Here is a 27,580-nt window from a genome sequence, read left to right as displayed (position 1 = left end):
CTCTGACCAGGCTACCAGGACTGATGTGACGAGCAAAAACAGGAGAGAAACTCCATCTAAAGCTGATAATGCCTATGACTTGCTTGTTTTCCACAGAGAAACGTTCCCTATCAGATTTTAATTTACTACCACTCTCAGTCTGCGCCACAGCTGAACACCTGTCCTCTTCAAGCTTTGATCAGGACACTACTAAGACAAGAAGGGTAAGAAGACAAAAACTGAAAACTCACCGCATTGGCACGTTGGTCCCAGTCATGTTTGTCATCTGATAAAATTTCCCTGATCTTATTTAACGTTTCTTCAAGTTCTCGGCTAGAATAGATCTTAAAAAAAAAAAAAAAAAAAAAAAGATTTAAAATTTTAACATTTCTAGCTGTAAATAACATAAAATTAAGCACCAGTGTTTAAACTAGTCTTTTATATAATAAGGCCATTTTACACTCTTGCCACCACTTTTTCTTTTCTTCTTTTTTAAAGATGTATTTACTTATTATGTATACAGTGCACTGCCTGAATGTACCTACAGTCCAAAAGAGGGCATCAAATCACATTATAGATGGTTGTGAGCCACCATGTGGTTGCTGAAAATTGAACTCAGGACCTCTGGAAGAGCAGCCAGTGTTCAACCTCTGAGCCATCTCTCCAGCCCCTCCTTTTCTTTTTTCTTTTTTTTTTTTTAAGATATATTTTTTTTATTATGTATACAGTGTTTTGTCTGCATGTAATGACTGCAGGCCAGACGAGTGTATCAGCTTTCATTATAGATGGTTATGAGCCATCCTATGGTTGCTGGGAATTGAACTCATGACCTTTGGAAGAGAAGCCAGTGCTCTTAACCTCTGAGCCATCTCTCCAGCCCTTGCCACCTCTTTCAATGGAGAGTGTTACCAATATCCTTCCTTGTGGCCCCCTTTGCTACTTGTCCCCATGTGACCATCCTCAAACATGCTTCTAGAATGCTTCCAACAGAGCAGATGTCCAAGAAGAAATGAAAAAGGCACAATTTCTCAAAAACTACACTGATAGACTTATTGTAAAATATTGTTTAAAAGGCATGCTTTAATTTAGTTTTCTAAAACTAATTGAAAAAAAAAAATGGCTAGTGCCAGAATAGACTAACCATACAACTCACCTGGCTACGTTTTATCACTAAAAAGGGGGAACAATACTCAATTAAAATGGAGCCTTTTGGCAACATTTTTTAATAAATATAGTATATACTACGTCTACCTATAGTACAAGGTGTTATCCTAGATGACAATGTAAAGACCTTCTCTAATCCATGAAAGTCAACTCGGAATTCAATGCAGTGACTCCATATTTTTAAGCCCTTTCTCCCTGGGCTCCCCATATCTCTCCTCAGGATATACAAAGCACACTGGGTTAGGACTCTGTGGTAGAGTGACTCCTTGGTTCCTAACTGCTCTAGCTGACTGAGTCAGCATTTCCACACAAAGAACACTAGACGATCAAGTGTTAGACGGGAGATTATATTTCTGATTTTAGACAGGTTATGTTTGAGATGTGTCCGAGACTCCTAAAAAAAAACAAAAAAAGCCAAAGAGTGCAAATGAATGATTTTGATGCTCAGTAGAGGTCTGGCTTAGAGGTAAAATTAAATATAATCAATATAAAAGTGCTAGATAAAACCATGATGTTGAAGAATGTCATGGAGCAACAAAATGCAAGTAGAAAAAAAAGGGTCCAAAAGTAACTCTTAATATTAAATTATTTAGCCCAGACATGGTGGCTAGCGCCTTTAATCCCAGCACTTGGGAGGCAGAGGCAGGCAGATCGCTGTGAGTTTGAGGCCAGCCTGGTCTACAAAGTGAGTCCAGGACAGCCAGGGCTGTTACACAGAGAAACCCTGTCTCAAAAACAAAACAAACAAACAAACAAACAAACAATATTAAACTTTTTAATTGCCCAAATAAAGAATGATCCATCTGGAAAGGAGATGAATGTGAGAGACAGACAGATAGGAGAGAAGTAAAATGAAAAAAAAAAAAAAAAAAAAAAAAAAAAAAAAACCAAAAAACAAAAAACACGTGTTTTCCAACTGTTACAGCAAAACTGAATGAGGAAGACAATACTCAAGTTGGTTTGGGTGCTGTGAAGATGTGAAAGTGATTAGTAGCTGGAAAAATGTAAGGACGCAAATACAGGTGGACTTAGAAATACGAAGTACAAAACTCCCAACACTGAGAAGAGGAGATGCAAACGGAGAGCTGCTGGGAGAGAGACACTAGTTTTCCTTACACACACACACACACACACACACACACACACACACACACAGAGTTTTTTCAATTTTTAGATTTTATTTTATGTGTATGATTGTTCTGCTTGCGTATGTATTATGTACGTATGTATATGTATCACGTGCATGCCTGGTGTCTGTGGAGACCAGAAGTTGTTGGGTACCCTGGAACAGGATAGTTGGGAGCTATCTTATACGTGCTAGAAATCCAACCTGGGTCTTCTGCAAGAGAAGCAAGTGTTCTTAGCTGTGGAGCCATCTCTCCAGCCCCTATCAACTTTCTCTCTTTACAAGACTGACACTGGGTGTATCATCACATTCCGGGGCAGCCCTTGTGCTTAGGCAAAATAGCTCATCTACACAAAATGAACTCCATGCCTTGTGTGTGTTATTATTGTTTGTTTTTATAAAGATTTATTTATTTATGTATATGGGTGTGTTGTCTGCATGTATGTTTGCATACCAGAAGAGAGTATCCATTCCCATGGAACTATAGTTATAGACAGTGATGAGCTGCCATATAGGTACTGAGAATTGAACTCAGGAACTCTGAAGAACAGACAGTAATCTTAACCTCTGAGCCATCTTTCCGGCCCTATTGTTTTGTTTTGTTTTTTTAATGAGAGAAAAACAATAAGAAGGAAGATTTTTGAGGGCAGGGGAAGGAGTATGAATGAGATACATGATAGGAAATTTTTGTTTTGTTTTGTTTTTCGAGACAGGGTTTCTCTGTGTAGCCTTGGCTGTTCTGGACTCACTTTGTAGACCAGGCTAGCCTCAAACTCCCAGAGATCTCCCGTCTCTGCCTCTTGAGTGCTGGGATTAAAGGTGTTTCGCCACCATGTCCGGCATGGAAAAAAAATTAAATGACACTATTTTTGTTTTTAAGAAAAAGAAACATCAAGTACAGACAGCTCCACAAGAATGGACGTGGATCTGAGGAAGAGCAGCTTTTGGAGGATATGCAGTCCATCATTTTTTCCCCTACTTCTGGGGATCAAATCCAGAGCCTTGTGAATGCTAGGCAAATACCCTTGCACTAAACTACTCCTCTCACTCAGTTTTTCATTTGTGCAATTACTTTTTTCCTTTCACCATGTGGGTTCCAGGGATCAACTTCAGGTTGGCGGCTTTAGTGGGAAGCTCCTTTACGCACACCAAGCCATCTTACTAGCCCACTTCTTTTTAAATAGTGAAAATCAGCATGTTTACTAGAGAGCAAGAAGGTTCTTTTTTTTTTTTTTTTTTTAAAAAAAAAAAAAAAAAAGGCAGGTAAGAAAGTAGAAAACAGCAGGTGTGGAGCACTGGAGGCCCTGGCCATGACCCTGCAATAGAGACCAAGCAGGGCAACTCTCTGATGACTGCAGAAAATAAGTACTTCCAAAAGAGCATGGACATAACCTAACAGCACAGATGTCAGACTGCTGAGCGCTTGTACTGTGAACTAAGACCTGTGTGCTCTCTCTGTAACTGCCTTTCTGCACAAGCACTTTCTGGGCTATAATATAGAGAAAAAAATGTTAAGTTTAGAAATATCCATAGTTGTGTTTTTGTAAAATGAGTATTCAAAAACCAGAAGTAAAGATATTAATGTGTTATGAGCAATAATACTCCAAGAACCTGCGGTATCAAAGCCTGGGGGAGAAGCAAAGGAGAGGTCAGTGGAAAAGACAAATGTTGAGGACCGCGGTGCCCTCGAGAAGAAGAACACTGTGCAGGAGCATGCCGGTCACAAGCCACAGGGACGGATTCCATTCAGTAATGGAAGAAAGCAATCTGATCAGGTAACATAAAAATTCAGTATGTGAGGTAGAAAACTCATGAATGAAGGTAGAAAGGTGGTCAAAAAACTGATGTTTCAGCTGGGCGTGGTGGCACACAACTTTAATCACAGCACTTGGGAGGCAGGTGCACCTTTAGAAGTTCGAGGCCAGCCTGGTCTATAAAGTAAGTTCCAGGACAGCCAAAGCTACACAGAGAAAACCCTGCTAGGATACTGCTTGCTGGCCAGCAAACCCTATCTCAAAAAACAGCAACAACAACAAAAACCCAAAACAAATAAATAACAACAACAACAACAAACCAAAACCAAAACTGATGTTTCATCCAAATGGAATAGAGGTCACCAAATACAATATGAAGAAGAAAATGGGAAAATGGGGAGGAGGGCTCTAACTGGGGAGAGGGAGAGAGGTCAGTATAGAAAGGCTGAGTGACAGCACCAAGGTTGTTTGATAAAGCCTCAAGGGATCATATTATTTTGTATTTACCTACAATTAAACTCTAAACACACACACACACACACACACACACACACTTTAAATGAAGTTACATCACTTGGGCTTTGGGCTGACAAAGCTCCCTACAAGAGCCATCGATTACTTAACAGAAACCCCAGTACCAAGCATGAGAAACCTCCACTCCAAGTTGATGGTCAGGGTAGTCCAAGTGACTCCCGAAACAATATGGTCTACTGCTGTTGCCCTCAGTTACTCTCAGAGGTTGAAGGGAAGATCCTGTTGCTGAAAACCTAGCACACAGGACATATAGGACTTGAATTAATCAAGCTGGATCTAATCTGAAAGCCTTCTCCCTGTGTTCTAGCTTCCATGGTGCCAGAAAGTACTCTGTAAGCCAGCAAGGTAAGGAAGCAAAGGATCCTATACAGTTGTGGTGCCTATGAATCAGAACACTAACCAGTACGGCAAATACCTAAAGGTGCAATAGTAGTAACTGGGAATCTTTGTGGCAATCAACTGGACCTAAGGCACACTCAACAGGAGGAAAATAGGCTTGCTGCTAGAGACCTAGCCAACTACTCTGAACTTGTGAGGCCATGGATCTTAGGAGAGAACCCACTACTGCCATTTTACTGCATAATTTCTAACTTACATTCAAAAAATTTATCCTTTTATCCCCAGGTAAGAGTAGCTCTTACTCCTCATCAAAGAAACTTCTCTGTATGGCAAACGGAGACCATTATAGAAAACACAACTGTGGCTAGAGCTGGCTCAGTAGTCAGGAGCACTAGTTGCTCTTGCAGAAGCCCTGGGTTTAAAATCCAGCACCCACATGGTGGCTCATAGCCACCTGTAACTCCAAGTCCAGGGATCCAAGGCTGTCTTCTGACTCTGCAGGCACCAGGCACACATGTGCTGGACACAATGCAGAGATCAACGGGCATGGGGAGCCCAGTCTCAGTAGGTACATCTTCAATACAACTCCTGATCCTAAGGTTCAGGGAGTATTTCAGAGGAGAGAAGGGAAAACTGTAAGAGCCAGAGGACCCGGAAGTCTACTGTGAAACAGCTGCCTCAACAATGACAATATCACCAGACATGCTAATGCAAAAGGAGAAAAACCTTACACAAAACATCACTACCAACCGCCGAGAGAGAAGAATTAGCCTCTCCAGGAGCCAAGTCCCTATCTGGTCCTCCAATACAAAATGGCCAGCCTGTAATCATATACACACAATCAATAAAAATGGACTCATTTCTATATAATGTGGCAATAATAAAAAAATGAGGCCACTAATTTGAGGAGATGGAGGGAGACTATGGAAGGGGTTTGAGGGAGGAAAGCAAAGGAGAGATATTCATTATATTTTAATTATTAAATAAAAATAAAGGAAGAAAGAAGAGAAAAAAGAATGTATCAACATTTACAGTGGTAGTAACAGCTACCACGTGCTTCCCATGCACTTACTCGCATCGCCCAATATAATCCTCATAACATATTTGATTACACACTATCAGTTCCTAATTTAAAATAATTACACAGTCAGTGCAGATGGTCCCTTGGCAATAATGGACTGTTGTCCAGAACAGCACATGACAACAGTAAAGGTCTGGCCAGAGGGCAAGGACCTCACAGAAGTAGTGCAGGACGAGGACAGCAAGCACAGTTAACTCACCACACCAAGTACATTAAAGCTTTAATGAGAGGAGAACTCTGCTGTAATAATAGCATGGTCATCGAAGAGGCAGACTCTCTAGGGGCAGTGATGGTGATGCAATGGGGTGATTGTGAAGCCTGCTCTCCTTCCTAAGGCTGGGCAGCCGTGACACTGTAATGATCTCATTCTGGTGGAACATACTGAACAATGAACAATGATCAAGTCCAGCCACATTTCACAATTGTTTCTAGAACACTAACCATTCCTTTATATGAAAGGCCCACAAAACACAAGAGAGGGAAGCATCTTAAGAGAAAAATAGAATTCAAATACACTTAGATCAGAAACATTTTTACAGCTTTCCAGTAACCTTTTAAGAACTTAAGTAGCTTAAGGACCGCCTTTCCTTTGAGAGAGTGGAACAGCTCAGTGTAGGGTTGTGTGCAGATAAAGCTCCAGAACCTTTTCACAACAGCACTCAGCAAGGAGACCCATGATAGAAGCAGCACTGGGAGTGACAGGAAGGGCAGGCAGAGTGTGAAGAAGTGTGCATTTTCACTTGTCTGTCTCTGACTTTCTCTCTCTATTCTTTTCTTCTTCTTCCCTTCTTCTTTTTTTTTTTTTTTTTTTTTTTTTTTGGTAAGGATCATAGAAGAAAGGGAGATAAAGCATTTTCCTACAGCAGAGGACTCTTGAAAATGAGTTACCCAACATATCTTTCTTAGGAGTGGTATAATAATCCTTTTCAGCAAAATCTCATGAAACGTAAGGACCATAGCTATGTAATTCCATCCATATGTCACCCTAAAGAAGCTCTCGAAAGAGACAAGTATGGTGGCACCTGCAGTGGCAGTATGCTTGGGAGCTGGAGGAAGAAGGATCAGAAAGTCAAAAACATACTGGACTACATGAGGTCTCATTTTATAAACAAGCAAACAGACAAAAGCATCTTACAGATACGTAAGATAAACGTCAAAATCTTATAAACAGTGTGCCTTAACACAGCACTCAGGAGGCAGAAGCATGTAATCTCTGTGAGTTTGAGGCCAGTACAGTCTTCAGAGCGAGTTTTAGGACAACCAGGGCTACCCAGAGAAGCCCTGTCTTGGAAAACAAAACAAAACACTCAAAACCAATAACCAACCAACCAAATAAGCAAATAAATCTTATAAACAAAAAACCCCATTACAGCATAATATAGAGGAGCAAAAAGTTGGAAGCAAACAGAACGTTATCAACAAAAAGGACACATAACTCTACTCATACAAGTCACTGCTGATCAAAACTACAAACTTAGCATTTAGAAACATACCAAACAATGCTGGGCAGCAGTCATTTGCAGGCTTGTTATGAACACTGTAGTGTTTACTTGCTCATTAGACATGAACTGACTGCCTTACTTGAGGATATGTTCTTTTCTTCCCCCAAGACAGGGTTTCTCTGTGCAGCCTTGGCTGTCCTGGACTTACTCTGTAGACCAGGCTGGCCTCGAATTCACAGCAATCCTCCTGCCTCTGCCTCCCAAGTGCTGGGATTATAGGCATGCACCACCATACCTGGCTGAGAATATGTTCTTTTTGACTCCTTTAGTTAATCCAAGGGGAACAACTTTCAGATCTCTACTTGTCGGCTCTAACACTCTCAGAGGTCAAAACTAATAATTATTTAAAAAATATGACCTTTACATCTGACATTATTACAATGTAACATCACTAAGTCATGGATTTAATTTTATTTAAGCATTACTGAAAAACTAATTTGAAAGTCTCATTAATGACAGTAATTAATGGTTTGGTAACGTCTAATATATCATTCATGCATTCATTTAAGAGAAAACTGTTTTAAACATTTTAAAATTTCCTCTTTTTTTTTTTTTGTTGAGACAGAGTCTTTCAGTTTAGCTGTCCTAGAACTTGTGCTGTAGACCAGGCTGAGTGATGGGCCTGACTTTGCCTCTGGGTGTTGGAATTAAAGGCATGAGTCACCACCACCCTGGTTAAAATGTCAGTGTTCTTGGTCATGCAGGTCAATCAAAGAAAGAGGGTCACTCAAGGATGAATTAAGAAGGCCTTGCTGGCATCAGGAAGATCCAGCCTCTAAGGACTGAATCTCTCAAAGGCATATTTATTGATTGTTACAGAAAAGTCTCTTTTTTGGGTAAAACAAGTTCCTCATACCAAAACCACTAATCTAATCTATATGTTTTGGGAAGGAAAACACCATGCTCCTGCAACTTAAGTATTTAACACATACTGTTTGTAGCACTCAAGAATGAAAGATGCTCCAGGTATGCTGGGACTGTCTTGTGACCAAAGTCATGCAAAGGCTTTAAAGCTCCTTGAGAAAAACAACTCTAGAGATCACAGTGAGCAATCACCCTTTCTACAATGGTTTCTTTAAGGTCATAGCACTCTGAGAAGACAACTACTTTATTCTAATGTTTATCCTAGATATAATGATTCTACTAGATTTCCTGCTACATCTCCTCTTCTCTCTGTGTGGGACAGGTGTGTGTACTGGCATGTGGGAGGTCAAAAGACACCTGTAGAGTTGGTCTTCTCCTTCCACTGTCATGTGAGATTCAGGGTCAAACTCGGAATGTCAGGCTTGCACTGCAAAGTGCTTGACCTCTGAGCCATCTAGCTATAACCTCAAATAAAAAAAATTTTGAAGGGGCAAACCCCGCTCCCCCCAAAAAACATAAAAAAACGAGGAGGCAGAGACAATTACCATGGGCACACCGTTTCCCTGGAAACCTTACCTGAACAGAAGGAACATCTGTAAAAGCTTTTATAAAATCATCTTCATCAACGGCTCCAGCCCCTCCCTCTTTAGAAGCACCTGTTAATTAAAAAGAAATTAGTTTCCTAAGGTATATTTTCAGGCATATTAGCAATAAGGACAATGTAAAATATCCCTTTGATATGAACAGCAGCATAAATTTTTGAAGGATATCCCAATGTATACAAAAATGTTTCAAAACAGGACAACTTCCAGAAAAGTCAAGGCACATAGTAGTAGTCAGTTATTTGCTGATACAACAGTAGAAGTCAGATCACAACCATTCAAAGCATTAGTAAGGACACAAATTAAAGGGGAAAGCTAAACATTTAAAAACTGAATAGTAGGTCAGGTGTGCTGGTCAAGCTTGTAATCCTGGCACTTGGAAGGCTATGCATGAGATTGCAGCAAGCTCAATGCCAGCCTGGACTACATAGTAAAACTTGTCTCAAAAGCCCTAAATCAATCATCAATTGGCAACTTTAAATGACATTAAATTTCAAAAAATGATGAGAAACAATGGAAACAAAAATCTATATAAGATGATATCTTTAGGAACACATGTGAAAGAAATGAATGTTTTAAAATTAAACTTAATTATATGAACCTTCATTTATTGTTCACAGAAAACCAATATGGTAAGCTAGGAGCAATTTAAGAGCTGATGATTAATCTACTATCTTTCAGCTCCACCTCTACTTTTCTCAGATGTTGGACCTAAGCTGTACTAAGTCGCCATCTTTCTGCGGGTTTTAATGGTTTTCTGTAACCCTGTCACCAGGTGATGCCAGTGAAAGACGAAAACTACAGGAATTAGGGACTTATTCTCTTTTGTGGGGGTGGGGTGGGTGGAGGGGGATGACTTCTTGTTCTGTCATTGAAGCTCTAGTAAGTCTGGCAGACTGTTTGTTCCAGCCAGTAGTTTTCCTAACCCTCACTGAGTCTGCTCACTGAGTTCCTAAGAGCCAAGACCTAGATTGACGAACACCTCTTTTAAGACTCTACAGGTTTTCTATTAGATTCTTAATTTGAGACAACAACGGGTTTTGATGTTATACACGCAATTTATTTCTATACTACTCGCCCCTTCCCCTGCCTGTTCTCCCCTCTTCCATTACAGCTGATTCCCTCCTCTTCTGAGCTATGTCTTTCTACTGTCATCACTCTTTTTTGGGGGGGGAGGTGGGCAAAAGTTTAATTAGAGTTGTTTCAGAGTTGTTTTTTTTTTAATAGAAGCATGAGCTACACCACTGAAGAAAATGTCTGTCTCCATACCAACCACTGAGTGTGTAAACATTCTCAGGAAGGAGTGGTGCATGTAATCAATGTGGTTGTCAGAGAGGAGCGCAATGGTCATGTGATGTCTAGACGGTACATTCAAGTCCTTACTTACACTCTTCTGTTTCCTCCAGCACTTATATTCTTTCCTCCCCCTTCTTCCACAATGTTTCATGAACCTTGAGGGGTGACATAATGTCCTATTTGTAACTAGGTACTCAACAGTCATAGAACAGTCTATGAGTTTCTGAAGTCCCCCCGGACCAAAACAGCACTAGCTCATAGGGGGTAGGTAAGCTCTAGTGAGTGCAGGCTCCACACTGGTCTCAGAGCTCTGGGGACAGTAGCTGCTTCATGGAATGGCTACCTCCAGACTTAAATACTCTTTCCACAATCTTTTTAAGTTTATTTTACGTGTGTAGGTGTTCTGCCTGTGTGTGTATATGCCCGTTAGAGAATCCCCCAGAGCTGGGGTTTCAGGAAGCTGTCAATCACTCAACGTGGGCGCAAGGAACCAAATTCACGTCCTCGGCAACACCAATATACATTCTTAACCAATGTGCCATCTTACAGCCCTATTTTCATATTCTGTTTAAAATTGATTTTTAAGTTATATATTACTTTACCTCTCTATTGTAGCCTCCTCCTTTCCTCTCCTCCAGGTCCCTCCCCTTTATCTTCTTCCCCCTCCCCTTGTGCTTAGGAAAGGGGAGCCCCCAACCCACCCCAGCACATCAAGTCACACCAAGAATGAGCCTCCTAATCCACTGAGGCCTTAACCAAAGCATTCTCAAATTCTAATTCACCAAAATCCACTGACAATGCCTACTCTGAAAACCCAAAGTCTGAAGTGTTTCATCTTCATAGACAGTTCAACTGTATCTAGAATCCAGTCAGGAACCTCTAGGTATGTGTTTAAGAGTGTTTCCAGAAAGGGCTGGGGACTGATATGGAATAAAAGGAGAAAGGGAGCATCCTGTACTCCTGCTTCCCGACTGCTGGCACAGTGTAGCATGCTGCCTCACTGTCCGGCCACCAGTTCTTCCACACAGGATAGGATGCATCCCCTCAAATGCTAAGTTAAACAAAACCACTCCACCCCTAAGCTATCTCTTGTCAGCTACTTGGTCAGAGCAAAGAGAAAAGCAACTAATGCAAGCAGTACTGTCACAGTTCCAGGAGATTCAACGCCCTCTTCTGGTCTCTGTAGGCAACAGCATGCAAGCAGTGCACAGGCAAACATGAAAGGAAAACACCTATATACATAAAATAAGTAATAATAAATTTAAAAAACTAACAGTAGGCTGGGTGTAGTGGTACACGCCTTTAATCCCAGCACTCAGGAGGCAGAGGCAGGTGGAGCTGTGTGTGTTTGAGGCTTGCCTGGTCTACAACAGAAGTCCAAGACAGCCAGGGCTGTTATACAGAGAAATCCTATCTTAAAAAAACAAAAATAAATTAATAAATTAATTAATTAAAATAAAAGTAATGTGAGTCGCCTCCTAACCGAGCCTGGGTTAACATCTGCAGTTCTAGTTACTAACTCAAATATTTAACTATTTATTTAGTGTAAGAATTTAATACTTAAAATACAGAAGTGTATATTTTAAGAGACAATTAATTAAAAAACCCTTCCAATGAAATAATTTGAAATTTGGAGCTTTGTTCTACCAAAGACAATCTACAGATTCAATGCAATCCCCATCAAAATTCTAAACAATTCTTCACAAAAATTGGAAGGAAGGACAATTTTTAGATTCTTATAGAAACAGGGGAAAAACAAAACAAAAGAAAAAACACAACAATCCTGAATACTAACAGAACTGCTAGAGGGATCACCATTCATAACCTCAAAGTGAGCTACAGAGCTGTGGTAATAAAAGCAGCAGGGCACTGGCATATAACAGACAGGCTGATGAATGGAATCACACTGAATACCCAGACATTAGTTCACACATGTATGACAGCTGACTTATTATTTTTAAAAAGCATCTTCAACAAATGTTGCTGGTCAAACTGGATGGCTGCCTGTAGAAGAATGCAAACAGATCCATATTTATCATCCTGCACAAAACTCAACTCCAAATGGACTAAGGACCTCAATGTAAAGCCAGGTCGAATGAACAGGATAGAAGAGAAAGTAGGGAATGATCTTAAACTCATTGGCACAGCGAAAAAAACTTTCTGAACAAACACTGATAGCACTTAAATATAGCTAACATCCATGTATAAGTGAATCTATACCATCTTGGTCTTTTGGGCACTAAGGGTAATTTTTTTTTCTAGCTCTATCCATTTATCTGTGAATTTCATGATTTTTTTTTAAGGAGCCAAGTATTTCATTGTGTGAATGTACCACGTTTTCTTTATCCATTCATCCACTGACAAGCAGGCATGTAGGCCATTTCCAGTTTCTGGCTATTATGAATAGAGCAGCAATGAACATGGTTGAGCAAGTGTCTCTGCAGTGGGGTGTAGTAGAGTCCTTTGGGCCCAAGACTGCTGTCTTAGTTAGGGTCATTGTTGTGATGAGACACTATCTTAGTTTCAGTTTTATTGCTGTAACGAGACACCATGTCTAGGGCAACACTAATAAAGGAAAGTATTTAGTTGCGTCCAGCTTACAGTTCAGTGGTTTAGTTCATTATCATGGCAGTGAGAAACATGGCAGAGTGCACGCAGACATGGTGCTAGAGGGGCTGAGAGATATTAAGTTTTTGACAACCAAGCTACAGTCTCAATAACTATAGAGGCTAGATGGATTGTAAAGTGAATAAATAAATGTTTTTAAATGAAGGAGAAAAAGATATAGAGTAAAGGATTAAGGGAGAAAGAGTAAAAGATTAAGGGAGAGAAAAGGATCTCCCTAGACAGGAGCCATAGACTAGTTATTTGGGGGGCTGGGGTACTAAGACAGGAGGTTCAATTAGGGAGAGAGAAAGAAGAGAGGGAGAGGGTATATGGACAGGGACAGCTAAAATTGAGGATAATTTGAGGGACTGTATAAAATCTAATTCAGTAAATTTCTTAAAATATGAAGCTAGGTGTGGCAAAGCACATCTATAATCCAGCACTCGGGAGGCAGAGGCAAGTGTGTCTCCGTGAGTTCGAGGCCAGCCTGGTCTACAAAGCAAGTTCAGGACAGCCAAGACTACACAGAAAAATCTTCTCTTGAAAAACCAAAAATGATTTTATACACACACACACACACACACACACACACACACACACAAATTTAAATTAGAATCGGCAAATAATGGGAGATATAAAGTCCCAACTAGACATCTCTTACCACAAATTAAACCTCCACTGCCAGGAATGGATTGCATTTAACTCAGTTTTTGGCCAAAGTGGCCTCATGAAACTCTCCAAACAACTGAGGTTATTGCCAAGGCTACTGGCTGCTCTCCACAAACTGATGGTAAGGTTCTACGACTAAAAACACATGTACACACCTCACATGCTATGGGGAAGTCCAGCAGGTGACTATTAGAACACTCATGCCCAACCTGTGGGTTGTGACCCCTCTGGAGGGTGCACATCAGATATCCTGCATAGCAAATATTTACAATATGGTCCATAACTGTAGGAAAATTAGTTATGAAGTAGCAATGAAATAATTTTAAGATTAGGGTCACCACAACATGAGGATCATGGAAAGTTAAGAACCACTGCTCTATTGCCTTCATTCCTACTGACTAATGCTCATGGCACTGAAAGGTGCGCTGCATGCTATCAGAAGAGAAAGGTAAACATCAACCCAGCTGTAAATCCTTCAATCTACAATGGTGAACTGCCTGAAAGATACACTGGTACAATAATGGCAAAAAGTTACAGGAGAAACCAACCACTACCTGACTGGAATTAAGTCCTACTCTGTGAGATGGAACCCATGCCTCCCAAGTGCTAGAATTAAAAGTATGCACCCAGCTTCACTCTAAATTTGAAGAAAAATAAAGAAAACCACAAAAACTGGTTATAAAGGCATTTCAATGGAATAAGGAATATATTATCTAACTGTATTGACTAACTGGCCATGTATAAATAAAACGGAGGTAGAGTTAAGATTGGTGCACTGCCACTTTATAAAAAACAAATTCAAACTATATTACAGTCAATGTGGGAAAAATTACTGTTATAGGAAACTAAGACTATTTTACTAATCTTACTGTCTGTCTTAAGTGAAGTTCTTTTTTTTGTTTTCTGAGTTTTACTTTGTTGTTATTCTTATTTTGAGACAGGGTTTCTCTATGTAGTCCTTGCTGTCCAGGACCTCACTCTGTAGACCAGGGTGGCCTCAAACTCAAGAGATGCACCTGCCTCTGCCTCCTGAGTGCTAGGATTAAAGGTGTGCACCACCACTATCAAGTTCTTACTGAACTTTTGAAGAAGACAAATTTGGAGTAAAAAAGAAATGGACAGATAGGTATTTCAAATATCATAATAAAAATATGAATTAAACAAAACCAGTTGTAAAAATGCCCAAAGAAGAGACTAAAGACAAAAAGGGAATCTATCATATTTTAAAAATTCAATAAACTGATAAGACAAAAGAACACTCTGAACCCCATTAGAAGATAAGCCCCAGAGTGAGAGGTTACCCTGCACGTCTCAGAGTTAGGAAGACCCACACTGAAGCCTGAAGGCACTCCTGGGAGGGCTCGCTGTCCTTTGGCACCTACTGCAAGAGTGAGTCTGATTCTCAATACTCACACTGTGGCACAAGAGAATAAACTTCCACAAACCGCCCTCCAGAGCAAGCATGTACAAATGCATAAATTAATAAGTAAATAAATGTAACAAAAGTTTTAAAGGTCTTTCACAAATATGTGCTAACTGCTGGCCAAAAGTAAAGGCAGATAGAAAATGCAAACTAAAAGAAGCCATTTTACACAACAAGATGGAAAAAAATTAACAAGGCTTTTATATTTGCAAAAGTGGAGAAGGTAAAATAATAATATGTAAAGACACACTTTGGATTAAGTAATCTCACTTAGTGAAATTTTCTACACAATAGAAACATAAAAATGTCATATTGTAAGACTTGCATTCTCCCTAATGACATGACGTTGCAAACAACCTAAATGGCATCAAAAAGGAAATAGCTTTTAAAATCATGGCTACCACCTAAAAGTGTTCCCCAGAATTTCTAGTGCCAGACGTCTATTGTGTTCCCTCAAATGCAGACTCATGGTGTTTGAAGGCAAGCCTTTGGGAGAAGATGAAAATGATGCTGCTTTAATGAGACTTCCCTTTATAAGTGGGAAAGAGTCCCTGGACGCTGTTGGCATGTAGTGTTATCCACAACAGAAAGACCTTCAGCACATGCCAGTACCAAGATATTACACTGTCCAGCATTTCTTTACTAGAGAAAATAAATCTCTACTTTTTACACATTATCCAGTCTAAGGCATACTGTTACAGTAGCAGAAAAGAAACTGAGAAAAGATATTAAGCCAGGCACAGTGGCACAATCCTGTAATCCCAGCACTTGGGGAGGAAGAGGCAGGTGGATCTCTGTGAATTTGAGGCCAGCCTGGTCTACAGAGTGAGTCTAAGCTAGTCAAGGCTACACATCATCAAGAAAGGAATAGAGAAAAAAAATGAGGCCAAAGCACACATACAGGAATGCCATTTGGTCTTTTTGTTTGTTGTTTCTTTGTCGCCAGGGTCTCAGCCAAGAGACTTGCTATATAGCTTGAACTTCTGAGACTTCCCCTCCACTTCCCAAGAGCCAGGGTTACAGGACAGAGCTCATCAAGTTGATATGATGTTCATGCATGTGAAGCAAGCACTCCACCAACTCAGCTACATCACAAAAACATGAGATCTACCAGTAAAAGTTTGCATTATAGTAAAACCCAAAAGCTTTGAGATTAAATGTGTGTGGCTTCTGTCATGCTTATTTATGTACAGAGAAAGCAACTCTCTCATATGCTGGGGAGTGGAAATGACTGGCTTCACTGTAAGGAGTGGAAACTCCAGACATCCCTGAGGAAGAGTGGACACTCTGGACTTTGAGATGCTGGGCTTACCTACTGATGAGTACTGAGGCAGTTCCACACTGGCTTTAACATACTGTGGTGCTCAGGGTGGGCTGCCACCCAGAGAGTGTTGAGTTTGTCTAGGTAAAGCAATCTCAAAGTAGTCTTTGGTATTAAAGGAAATAATACAAACTACTTGGCTCATCTGAATGAGTGACCAAGCAAGAAAAGACAGAGAAATTTTAAAAGCAGAACTTGTTCAGTTGTGTGTCTCAATGACAAGTTACTAACCTCAAATCCAATAGTAATTATAAACAATGAAACTATACCATCATCCAATTCCTCTTATTTTATAAAACAAATAGTAGCCAAAACAACGGATACAGTAATAAGAGATTCTGTATGTCATGAAATAAATTTAAAGAAGGCAGTTTCAAAGCCAGGCACAGTACTACGTGCAGAAAGATCAGCCTTTCAAGGTCAGCCTTGCTACATAGCAAGTATATAGCTAGCCTGGGCTCTAGACAGCCATAAAAAGAAACAACCCCAGTTGGGCAGTCGTGGCTCATGTCTTTAATCCCAGTACTCGGGAGGCAGGGACAGATGGATATCTGTGAGTTTGAGGCCAGCCTAGTCTACAGAGTAAATTCCAGGACAGCCGGGGCTACACAGAGAAACTCTGTCTTGAAAAACAAAAACAAAAACAAAAAACAAAAGAAAAAAGAAAGAACCCCAAACTAAAAAATACCAAAAGAAGGATAAACTTCAACAAGAAAGTATCTAAAAGTCTTTACATTTACAAAGTAAAAGTGACAGGTTTGCTTACTGTTGGAGTTCTACTTGCTAAGCCCCAGTATGACCAGTTGTTCATTGCTGAACTTGGGGGTACAGCAAAACTCCTATTTATCCACAGAGATGAGTGTGTGGCCACAACAGCAAGGTGATTTTTATATTTTGCTCACTTATTAAATATTTGGCTCTAGGTAAGTTGCTTAATTTCTCTAAACTAGAATCCGTTCTTCAGTAAAACTAACATAATAAGGTACTTAAATGAAAAGAATATAAGCAACAACATATCAGAAGAGGGAAAGGAGGGGACAAGAGAGGAAGAACATACATATTCTTTAAGAACTGCTGTATCTAGAACTAGATTTATGATCTTTTGGGGAATGCTGAAGATTCCTTAAAAGAAACCTTAAAATTCCCATATCTTCCCAATCAGTGAGCTTCAGAAACTCACTCCAGTGAGTCAACAAAGTGGTACCATTATAATCCTAGTGCTAAGGATGCTCAGAAAGGATGAGAGGAAGTTCAAGGCCAGTCAGCTTGGGCTACAGAATGGGCTTAAGGCGAACCTGAAGAAGCCTGAGACTGGTGATAATTAGATTCATTCATATTCCTTTGGTTTGCCACAAGTCATTTAGCTCTACTTCCCTCAAAAACCAAAGGCATGGTGGAGATGCCTCAGTCACAGGCACCTGCATGGCATTACAAGGCCACTAAAAAACAACTAGGGCTGGAGAGATCAATTCCCAGCAACAACATGGTGGCTCACAACCATCTATAATGTGATCTAATGCCTTCTTCTGTCATGCAGGCAGAGCACTGTATACATAATAAATAAATAAACCTTAAAAAAAAAAAAACAACTAAATAACAACAACAAGAACTTAAGTCATAGGAGGACAATGGGAGATATGGTTAAAAGAATGACAGCATGGTTTATAGTAGCAAAAACAAAAAACTCAAAAAACAAAAAACTAAAGACAACTCAATCATGTTGTCTAGACATCAATAATTTTCAACTAATTTAAGACCAGGGTAAAACAATAGGTAATAAAAAGGTACACAAAGTGATATAATACAAATAGTGCCAATTTGGTCTTCTCAGGAAAACACTGGTATGTGTAGAGCTAACTAAGAAGAAGCTATCTACTCACTAGAGCTAGGGCACATGACCGCTGTTCTTCGTTGTATCTATCCTGTTCCTGTCCTCAGGTGCTGGAGCTGGCCACCGATCCGGATTACTATACAGAGTTCCTTCCAATACAAAGTTGCTGCAGCAATGCTAAGAAAACTACCTTCAGCTCATATATAACCAACGTGTCTGCCAACACCAGAACATCTACAGTCGGGTTTTCAAAGAAAAACTGATAGCCAAGAATGCATTAATTCCACAAACACTATCAACATCCTCTGGCGAGCTGCTTATTTCTTAGATGCGCGGACAGTGGAAGCCTGCATGGCGGCACATGCTTGCAACTCAAGCACGTGGAGTTGTGATTTAGAGGTCAGCCAGGGCTACAAAGGGAGGCACAACCTTGAAAAGCCCACAAGTAAGCAAGCAACCAAGTTCTCAGTGACAAAAGAAACAAGAATGAGTCTGTAGTTGCCGACGAGGAAGAAGAGGAAAAAGAAGAGAAGGGAGAGGGGACAATGACAATGTCACTGTCTAGGAGGGTGACACAGCCGCTACCTAACACTGTCCTATCTGGAAGAACAATAACTACAGAATGCCTACTGCAGGCTGAGGGGATTAAATCAGCCCTTTAAGAAAACCCTTCTCATTTTAATTTTCAAGAAACCACATGGCCTGTGATAAGTAAATTACCATCTTAAATTTTATTCTAGAATTAACTCATAAAGCCAGAAATAATTACAAACGACTAATAAAGATTCATAAAAATGTTAAATATTATGTTAAATATTATGCGAGATATATATATATATGTGTGTGTGGAGGGGGAGAGAGAGAGAGAGAGAGAGAGAGAGAGAGAGAGAGAGAGAGAGAGAGAGAGAGAGAGACTGACTATTTATAGCAAGGGTTTTATGAAATTATCATGTTAGAATTCTGTAACTAAAAATCAAGAAAAGCATCCCCCTGTAATGAATAACAAAAGAAATCAAAGAATAACACACACATCTTTCCAAAAATCAGAGTGTAAAAGAGAGCATCATGTGCTATAGTGCTGTAACTGGTACCTGCAGAACATATGTCTAGATTGAGACAAAATAAAAGTAGTTAAAATTCTTTCTAATTGCAAGATATATATAAGAGTTAAAGAAAGGTAAAATAAACCATAGTGGTGCATTCAGGAAGCAGAAGCAAGTGATTCTGTAAGTCTGAGTCCAGCCTGATCTACATAGTCAGTTCCAGCCAGCCAGGGCTATATAGAGAGACCCCCATCTACTTTAAAAAAAAAAAAAAAAAAAAAGCAAAAGAATAGCATCCTTAGATTCTGAATCATATGACTTGGGAAACATGTTTGCTTGTACTGAAATGGAACACAACTTCTTTCAGAACCGACCTAGTAGACATGTAGTTTTTCTTTTCCTTTCCTTTTTGTTGTTAATCTAAGTACCATAAACAAAAAGATAAAACACAAAAATTGTCCAAGACCTTGATTTTCATACCAATTAATGTAAACAAGATGTTTCCAAGATATAAGTAAGGGACATTGTGTGTGTGTGTGTGTGTGTGTGTGTGTGTGTGTGTGTGTGTGTGTGTGTGTGTGTGAGAGAGAGAGAGAGAGAGAGAGAGAGAGAGAGAGAGAGAGAGAGAGAGAACTGACCTCTAGCATTCAAATATACATTTGTCTGTACAGACTCATTCTATCAGATACATCCAGCAAAAACTCACACCTGGCAGATATTCACGGATCCTAACTAGCATAGGAAAAAATACCATTAAAAAATTAAAGCCACACTACAACAGTTCTAAAAAGCCCAAGGTTGTGCTGCATAATTGCAAAAATTCCTGCTTTCCCTGTCTTCTTATTTATTATTATCAAATACAGAAACCATTTTGAGGCAGTTTTACTTGGTCACCATCCAATTTCTATTGCAACAAATTATTCAGGACCCAGTATCTTCAACCATTTTAAATGTTCAAGTATTTAATTTACTACACCCTGACAAGGGTGAATATGCATTCTCTATTTCTTTACTTCAAAGCTGTGACAGTTACAATACCCAAAAATGGCCCAACCCTGAAATACCACTCCCTTTAAACACACACTCCAAAACACTACTTCTTTGGATCTTTCCTTTGAAGCTGGCATCTGAAAAATAAGTACCCATGAGAAAACACAAATTCATACATGTTCTTATTGGAAGTAACAATGTATACTATTCATTTTTAAAAGGCAGCATACTTCTTATGTTGGAACACTCCCTCCAGACTTGCATTTCCACTGCAGTCATGAATAAACACACTGCTTTGAAGCATCAAACATCAAGATGCACGAAGCAGGCACATAGACCTGAAATGGATTTGCATTACCTCCAACCTTAGGGCCACCTGCTGAACCAGGCTTTCTCGAACTGTTGACAGGATTTCCAGATGTTTTAGGTGCAGGAACCTTGAAGGCTGAAGCAGCTGATGATGGCCTATTTCCATCCACTGATTCTTCATCATCAAAGCTTTTATCTGCACAAAACATAAAAAAACAAAAAAACAGGTACTTAAGGAAGCTAAGCTTTTCCCATTAAGACTCAAAAATAAAATAAAGCTATAGCTAAAAAACATTATTTAGGTAGGATACATATTTTTTAAAAGATCTATTGGATAAATATTATAAATTGGTTAACACTATATAAAATAATTTCTGTGATTTAAAATACCATATTGTCACATTTCCTATGCATATATAGTCAAAACATTAAAGCAAACATATTAATTTGAGAACAGTCAAGACATCTCTCCTTTTTGCTGCTCATAGAAGCATTTTCTGCCAGCCCCTCCCATAGTCAATCTTCCAGCACGCCCTGCCTTATTCCTATACCCAGATTCTTCAACTTACAATCACAGATCCGTTTGCAAATCAGCCGCCTCATTCCTCCGAATTTCCCTCACCCTAGAATAGCTCCTAATAGTTCACATGGCCAAATACAGTACATTTAATACTAATCAAAGATTCTATCAAAAATAGATAGAAACAACCACAGAACCACCACTGAGGTTTGTGCCGGCATTTTTCTTTCTCTTCCCTGCCCTAGGTGCTGCAACAGCCAATCAGCTGCAAGGTGACATCATCTTATAGCAGCTACTGCTAGCTGAAAGGTAAAAATTCTCCATGCATCTAAAAAATCCTCTATGCACTTACAATGTATTTGCTATCAAAAATGTAAAAGCATTTCATATTAAAGGTTTATAAATCTAGACTAATTTTTCTTTTTTAATACACATGAAATCATACAAATAGAACAGTATCGCTGTGCTAGATACGACTGCATCAGGAAAGCATGGGCACAGCAGGGCTCACTGCTGTACATAATTAACTCTGTATGTAACCTCACAATGCTGCCTTCCAAATGGCAGAAAGGAAACCAACAGCCCTTTTCTTAATAAGGCGACTCTGAGGAGTTGTGCGGGGCCCCCTGTGGAGTGTGCAGGACCACACTACTAGCACCCCCTCACACACGAGCCCATCAGCCTCCAGCCAACTCGTCCCTCCCCCACTCACAAGGTAGATGCCATGTACTCTGCTGAGAAGCGGTTTCTCTAGGACCCTGCACAAACCAACCATGACAAACAAGATGGGTGAGGCAGAGAAGCAGCTTTAACACAGGCTTCAGATCAATATGTCAAAATCTTCTTCCTGTCCCTTCTGTTCTCACCATACAAAAGCCCACTCACCCGGAAGACATGAAGACACTCCACAGTGTAACTATTAGATAGGGGGAAAGATAAGACCCCAACAAATTTTAAGGTTGTTTATTTACTGGAAGAAAAAAAAAAAGGTCTAAAATCACATTCATTTCAGCAAGTGTTTTATTAACATGACTTCTACCCCCCCAAACACACACAAAGATCTACAGAAAGTCGGGCAGTGAAGCAGAGGAGGAGGGGTTCCCATGGAGACAGTGCTCCCTTCCTGTACACACAGGATCTGAAGGGAGAAGTCCCTACCATTAAATAATTAACTCCTAACATTCTCAAGCTACTGGGATTTTTCAGAACTTTGTAGCAAAGCTAAGCATACAAATCCCAAGAAACAAATAATAATTTTCACAAAATGAATGAATCAGTATAATCAGCACCCAGCTATAAAGACACCTTCACCTTGAGTCTTACAAGACTCTCAAAACCCCTAACTAAGCCAGTCAGTAAAGAAGTAGAGAATCTACTGTGGCATTCTAGTTTCTCTTCAAGAGAGAGGAAAAGGCTATTTTCTGCTGTGCCAAAGTATCACAGTTTCTGGCACCCATTCATTCCCCTGCTCACAGACAGGTGGACTGTTGAAAGTTGGAAGGTCTGTTTTTTGGGTTTTTGTTTTGTTTTTGAGACAGGGCTTCTCTGTGTAACCCTCACTGTCCTGGACTCGATTTGTAGACCAGGCTGGCCCTAAATTTACAGAGATATGCCTGCCTCTGCTTCTCAGAGTACTGGGTCTACAGGCGTGTACTATCATGGCCGGCTTGAGAGTTTGTGGCTATTATAAAGCTGTGCTATCCAGAGAACGACACGGTTAAAATGGTTTGTGGATTTCAACATTATTGGCAAGTACTATACAAACCACAGGTCAAGTAGCTCTAAAAAACCTAAAATAGGAACTGGCCCAAAATTCAATTTGTTTACCAAAAAGCATATTTAAAAAATACTAAATTTCAAATCCGAGGCATTTTGTATTTTAATTGGGGGATCAGGGATGTTTATCTAAATATAACCAAAACTTATACAAATATTCCAAACACAGAAAAAAGATTCCAAATCTGAAACACTCCTGATCCCAAGCGTTCCAGATTTATGTGAGACCACAGGAAATCAAAGATGCATTTAGTAATCTGGCATGTAACACCTTGGTAGTGTTCCTCAAAATGTGGTATTCAGACAAAAGATAACATCACCTGACATCTGTTAGAGATGCACTTTAAGTTATTATTACATTTATTTATTTTATGCATTTGTACCCATGTGCCAGGGTATTCATGTAAAGGTCAGAGGAATAATTTCAGGAATTTGTTTTCTCCTTCTATTATGCTGGTCCAGGGGACTGAACTCAGGACATCAGGCTTGGTAGCACCTTTGCCTGCTGAGCCATCTTGCCAACCTCCTAAATTCAAATTCTTGGGTATGAAGCTACCTGTGCTGCATGAGAAACTGTGAGGGTGCTTACTAAGAGTGTCTCCTAACACTCATGGGTGAGTCGCTCTTGTATATCAGAGGTTGGTAGATTTTTCTTTTAATAAAAAGGGCCAAATAGCAAAAATAGCCTTTGAAATCTACACCCAAATGTCCTTTTGTCCAATTGCTCAATTATGACATGACAACAACAAAGCAACACACAACCTGTAAAGAAGTAGGTGTGGCTGTGCTTCAGTTTCATGTATTAAAAACAAGAGGACAGCTGAAACTGGCCCATAAGAAACAATTTGTCAATTAAAAGAGGAGAAAGTGTGTGTGTGTGTGTGTGTGTGTGTGTGTGTGTGAGAGAGAGAGAGAGAGAGAGAGAGAGAGAGAGAGAGAGAGAGAGATTAAAGTATGAAAGGATATAAAAATTAAATTTAAAGATACCTTAGGAAATAATTTATATTTCTGTGCTAGGTATGTGTGAATTCAACTTCTTGTGTACTGAAGCACCAAGCATCATGTTAGCATTCTAAAATAATCTAACCTGTGTTATTCTTTGAAGTAGTGAACTTCAAAGTTAAACTTTCTTTTTCCTTCTATTGACCATTAGTGCAAGAGTAGTTAGGCACGAACAGTCACTGAAGACATCTGTCTCACTTAGCCACTTAGAAAAGGTAAATTTTGAAATAATTTCTTCTTGGGGGAGGGGTGTAATTTAGATTTTTTTCCCCTTTTGCTTAAAACTCTATCGAGAAGGAGACTAGAAAAATGGCTTAGCAGTTAAGAGGACTAGTGTTCAGTTCCCAGCACCAACATGAAGACTTACAACCATCTGTAAGTCCAGTTCCAGGGGATCTGAGGCTCTCTTCTGGCAGGAACTGCATGCACATGATGCACAGACACATATGCAGGCAAATATCCATACACATAAAACAAAAATAAATCTTAAAAACAAAAGAAAAACTCTATTAAAGGGCTGGAGAGATGGTCCCACAGTTAAGAGTGCTTACTGCTTTTATACAGGACCTAAGTTCATTTTCCACCACCAACATCAGCTCGCAACTACCCCTAAGTCTAGCTCCAGAGAATCTAAACCACTGCTTTGGCCTCCACTCATGTGCGTGTATACACACACACACACACACACACACACACACACACACACACACACACACGTAATTAAAGTAAAATATTATAAAAATAACATGAAATTACCCTATTATAGTGTTATCTATAAAAATATTAAAATCTAAATATGCCAATATTTGCCTTAAATTTAAGTGAACTAAATTGTATAAGTAAAAGACTGACAGAATGAACTCATATGTTAGATGTGAAGTTTGAAAGTAAGAGTTTAAAAAAAAAAAAAAGAATAACATTGATGTCAAAGCAAGCAGCTCAAAGAAGCAATCCTAAAGATAAAGATGATGATGGGGCAACTCAACAGGGAGGAATTAAAAACTCTGACTATAGGAGAACAGCTGTGTAGCATGTTCAAGGTCCTACGATGTTTGATTCCCAATACCAGAAACAAACAAAAAAGGAACACTTCATAAAAGGAAAGGTCTTCAAAAGCTAGAGAAGAGAAAAATCAACTTGTACCCACTACCAAGGTTTCATATTCTCTTACCATAAAAGAATTTAAACAAAATTTATAATTCATCTAGAGGTTATGGCTGTCGTAGGCTCCTTCAGTGCAAGCTCCCCACACCCTGACACTCTTAATTCCCCCATGCTTCTGTTTTCCCCACTTCTTGTAGCACTTAGCATTGCTGTTTACCTGCCTCCTCCCACTGGAACATGTGATCTGCGAGGGTGGGACCACTGCTATTTTGCCCACTGCTGTAACTTCAACATGTGCAGCAATGTCCAAGATAGTGTAGTTCAGAGAAGGGAAGCTTTAATCTCTACTAAAATCATTACTAAGTTATTTGAGGAAATATTCCAGAGGCAAACAATTACACTCACTGGATAAGAGTCCTGATTTTTTAATTATTAAAAGCAACCAGTGTTTGACAAGAAACACAAAACTGGAAGCAGCACTTCAATGCTTCTACTCTACTGTGGGTAGAAGGAACAGATCAAAACCCACATGACATGCAGGCAGATGTTAGCGCCCCAAACAAGTGCTTAAGGTTAAAGGGAACCATGAGTCAACCCTTATTTTCTTTCCTATTGTCTATTTTTTCCCCCAAACTTGTTTTCGAAAGAGAATAAACTACCCAGGGACTGGGAAATGGCTCGGTTGAGTGAAGTGTGTGCTATACAAGTGTAGGACCTGAACCCTAATCCCTAGTCCCCACATAAAACTGGGTGAGGTAGCATATAGTGCTGGTTTTGTGGGCAAGCTAGCCTGGCATATTCAGCAGGCAAACACCAAGAGACCCTGTTTCAAACAATGTGGAAGGTGAGGACTGAACCTCAAGGCTGTGTTCTGACCGCACCACCACATGGGCTCACTAGCATGTATGTACACACACACAACTCTGCCACCAGCAGTATCATCATCATTACATATAAGCAAAAAGATAAGTAAATGAATAAAAGGGGGTGTGAGTGGGAGGGAGGGGGAAAGGGAAAGATAGAGACAGGAAAGGGAATCAAATCAAATGCTTCAGTACAGTAAATGAACCAGATACTCAGACCCTACTTCCCCAGGCTGTAAAAACAAATGCAAAATTTCTAGGGATAGAGGAAAGGCATTAGAGGACGGAGCTAACAACTGAGCAAGGTGAAGCAGCTATCCATTTGCATGATGGAAAAAGTGACTGATACAAAACAGGAGAAATAAACAGAGATGGAGGAAGGGGGATGGAAAAGACATGGGAACAGAAGAGGAAACTAGACACCACAGCAAGAACATGTATAAACAAACGCTAGGAACAGGTGTGCTAAAATGCTGCATTTCTTTAGGAGACAGAAATACTTAGGTTTGCCTACAATGAAAACCTGGAAAGAACTGTGAGGAACACAAAACTATTAAAAAAATGATTATCTGCCAAATAATTAGACCGTCTACAGATAAAAATAAAGTAGCTAAAATTTAAATTCAGCAGATAGGGCTAACAGGAGACTAGACAGAGCTCAAGGGACAATTAGTGAATAAGACAGAAGACATTGTCTAGAATATACAAAGTAGGTCTTCTAGTATTTACAGAATAAGAAAGAATGTGTGACCACAAAAAGCAAACTGCAAACCACGATTATGCTAACACCTTCATTTCTAAACCAATGTTTCACGAAGAGGTTGGATGCAGAAAGCCAACATTGAAAAACCGAGCCTAGGAAGCAACCATTAAACAGCGTAGTGCTGTCTCTAAGAAGAAGACTAAAAAGCTAAGGAGATGAAAATGGGACATCAACAAAAATGGGAGAGGAAGAGGTGTGGGAAACAGACGGGTGGGGAGACTGAGGGAAGGATAGGTCATGGAGAAAGTAACAGAGAGGTAAAGGGAATTGGAAGAGGTGTGTTCTGCAGTCTGGGATCTGGTTTGACAAGTTTTGAATTAATTCATTTTTTAAAATGTCAATTCTCTAGTTAAAAGAACTCTTTATACAATTTATTGCATTTAGATGCATTAATAAATAAGAAACAATAGCTTGTGCTGTATTAAATAAGAGAGAGAAAGAAAGATGAAGAGATTAGAAAGAGCAATGAAGTTTTATTCCTCAAAAAAAGCTTACATAAACTGTGGCAAAGCATAAACATTTCTCAAATCTAGGAGGTGGGAATATCAAAATCTGTACTGCATGCACGCCTCTGCTGTGGTTACTGTGTTAGTATAGCATTATAGTATACTACAATATACTACATGTGTATGCGTGTATATATATATATAACTGTATAATAAAATAATTTTAAAAGCTAAAAAAATCTTAGATTCCTTGAAGGTGTCATAAAAAGTAAACAAACCCAAATTGATCTGATATGTACACACTAGTTGAACCAAAATGCAAAAAAAAAAAAAAAAAAAAAAAAGAATTGTTTAGTTTAATAGGTATTAGGCTTTTTGGCCTAGGCAAGATTTAGCAAAACATAAACTGGGTTGTTCTTCTGTTTGGGTCCAGGAAGAAGAAGAAAGAGATGCAAACAAAAGAGGATAAAGAAGACAAGGAAAAGAAAACCTACAAGAGGGAATTGGGGGGGGGGGGGGGGCCGGGACTGGAAAAAAGCAAAATATAGGACAGGGAAGAAGGAAGACAGGAGGGGAGGAAAGTCAGACCATGTACTGAAGGAGCTCAAGCTGCCTTTGCCACCTAAAGGCATGTGTGGGGGCTGGGGAGCCGTGCTCTGTGGGCTCACAGCT

General features: G+C 39.6%; 1 protein-coding gene across 4 annotated transcripts in view; it reads right to left on the bottom strand.

Annotated features, from left to right (window-relative positions):
• The window catches only part of Clasp2 (cytoplasmic linker associated protein 2), a 179,612-nt gene that overhangs the window by 88,916 nt on the left and 63,116 nt on the right, over window positions 1-27,580 (bottom strand). For all 4 annotated transcript variants that reach the window (XM_051140338.1, XM_051140335.1, XM_051140336.1 and 1 more), the window contains exons 8-10: window positions 20,484-20,630; window positions 8,920-8,999; window positions 231-323 (exon numbers count right to left, since the gene is read on the bottom strand). In XM_051140338.1, coding sequence (XP_050996295.1) covers window positions 231-323; window positions 8,920-8,999; window positions 20,484-20,630 — 320 coding nt within the window. The remainder of the gene's footprint in view (window positions 1-230; window positions 324-8,919; window positions 9,000-20,483; window positions 20,631-27,580) is intronic.

This window comes from Acomys russatus, chromosome 32 (genome assembly GCF_903995435.1).
Source record: "Acomys russatus chromosome 32, mAcoRus1.1, whole genome shotgun sequence".
Taxonomy (NCBI): domain Eukaryota; kingdom Metazoa; phylum Chordata; class Mammalia; order Rodentia; family Muridae; genus Acomys; species Acomys russatus.
This window is presented reverse-complemented; position numbering and strand designations above follow the sequence as displayed.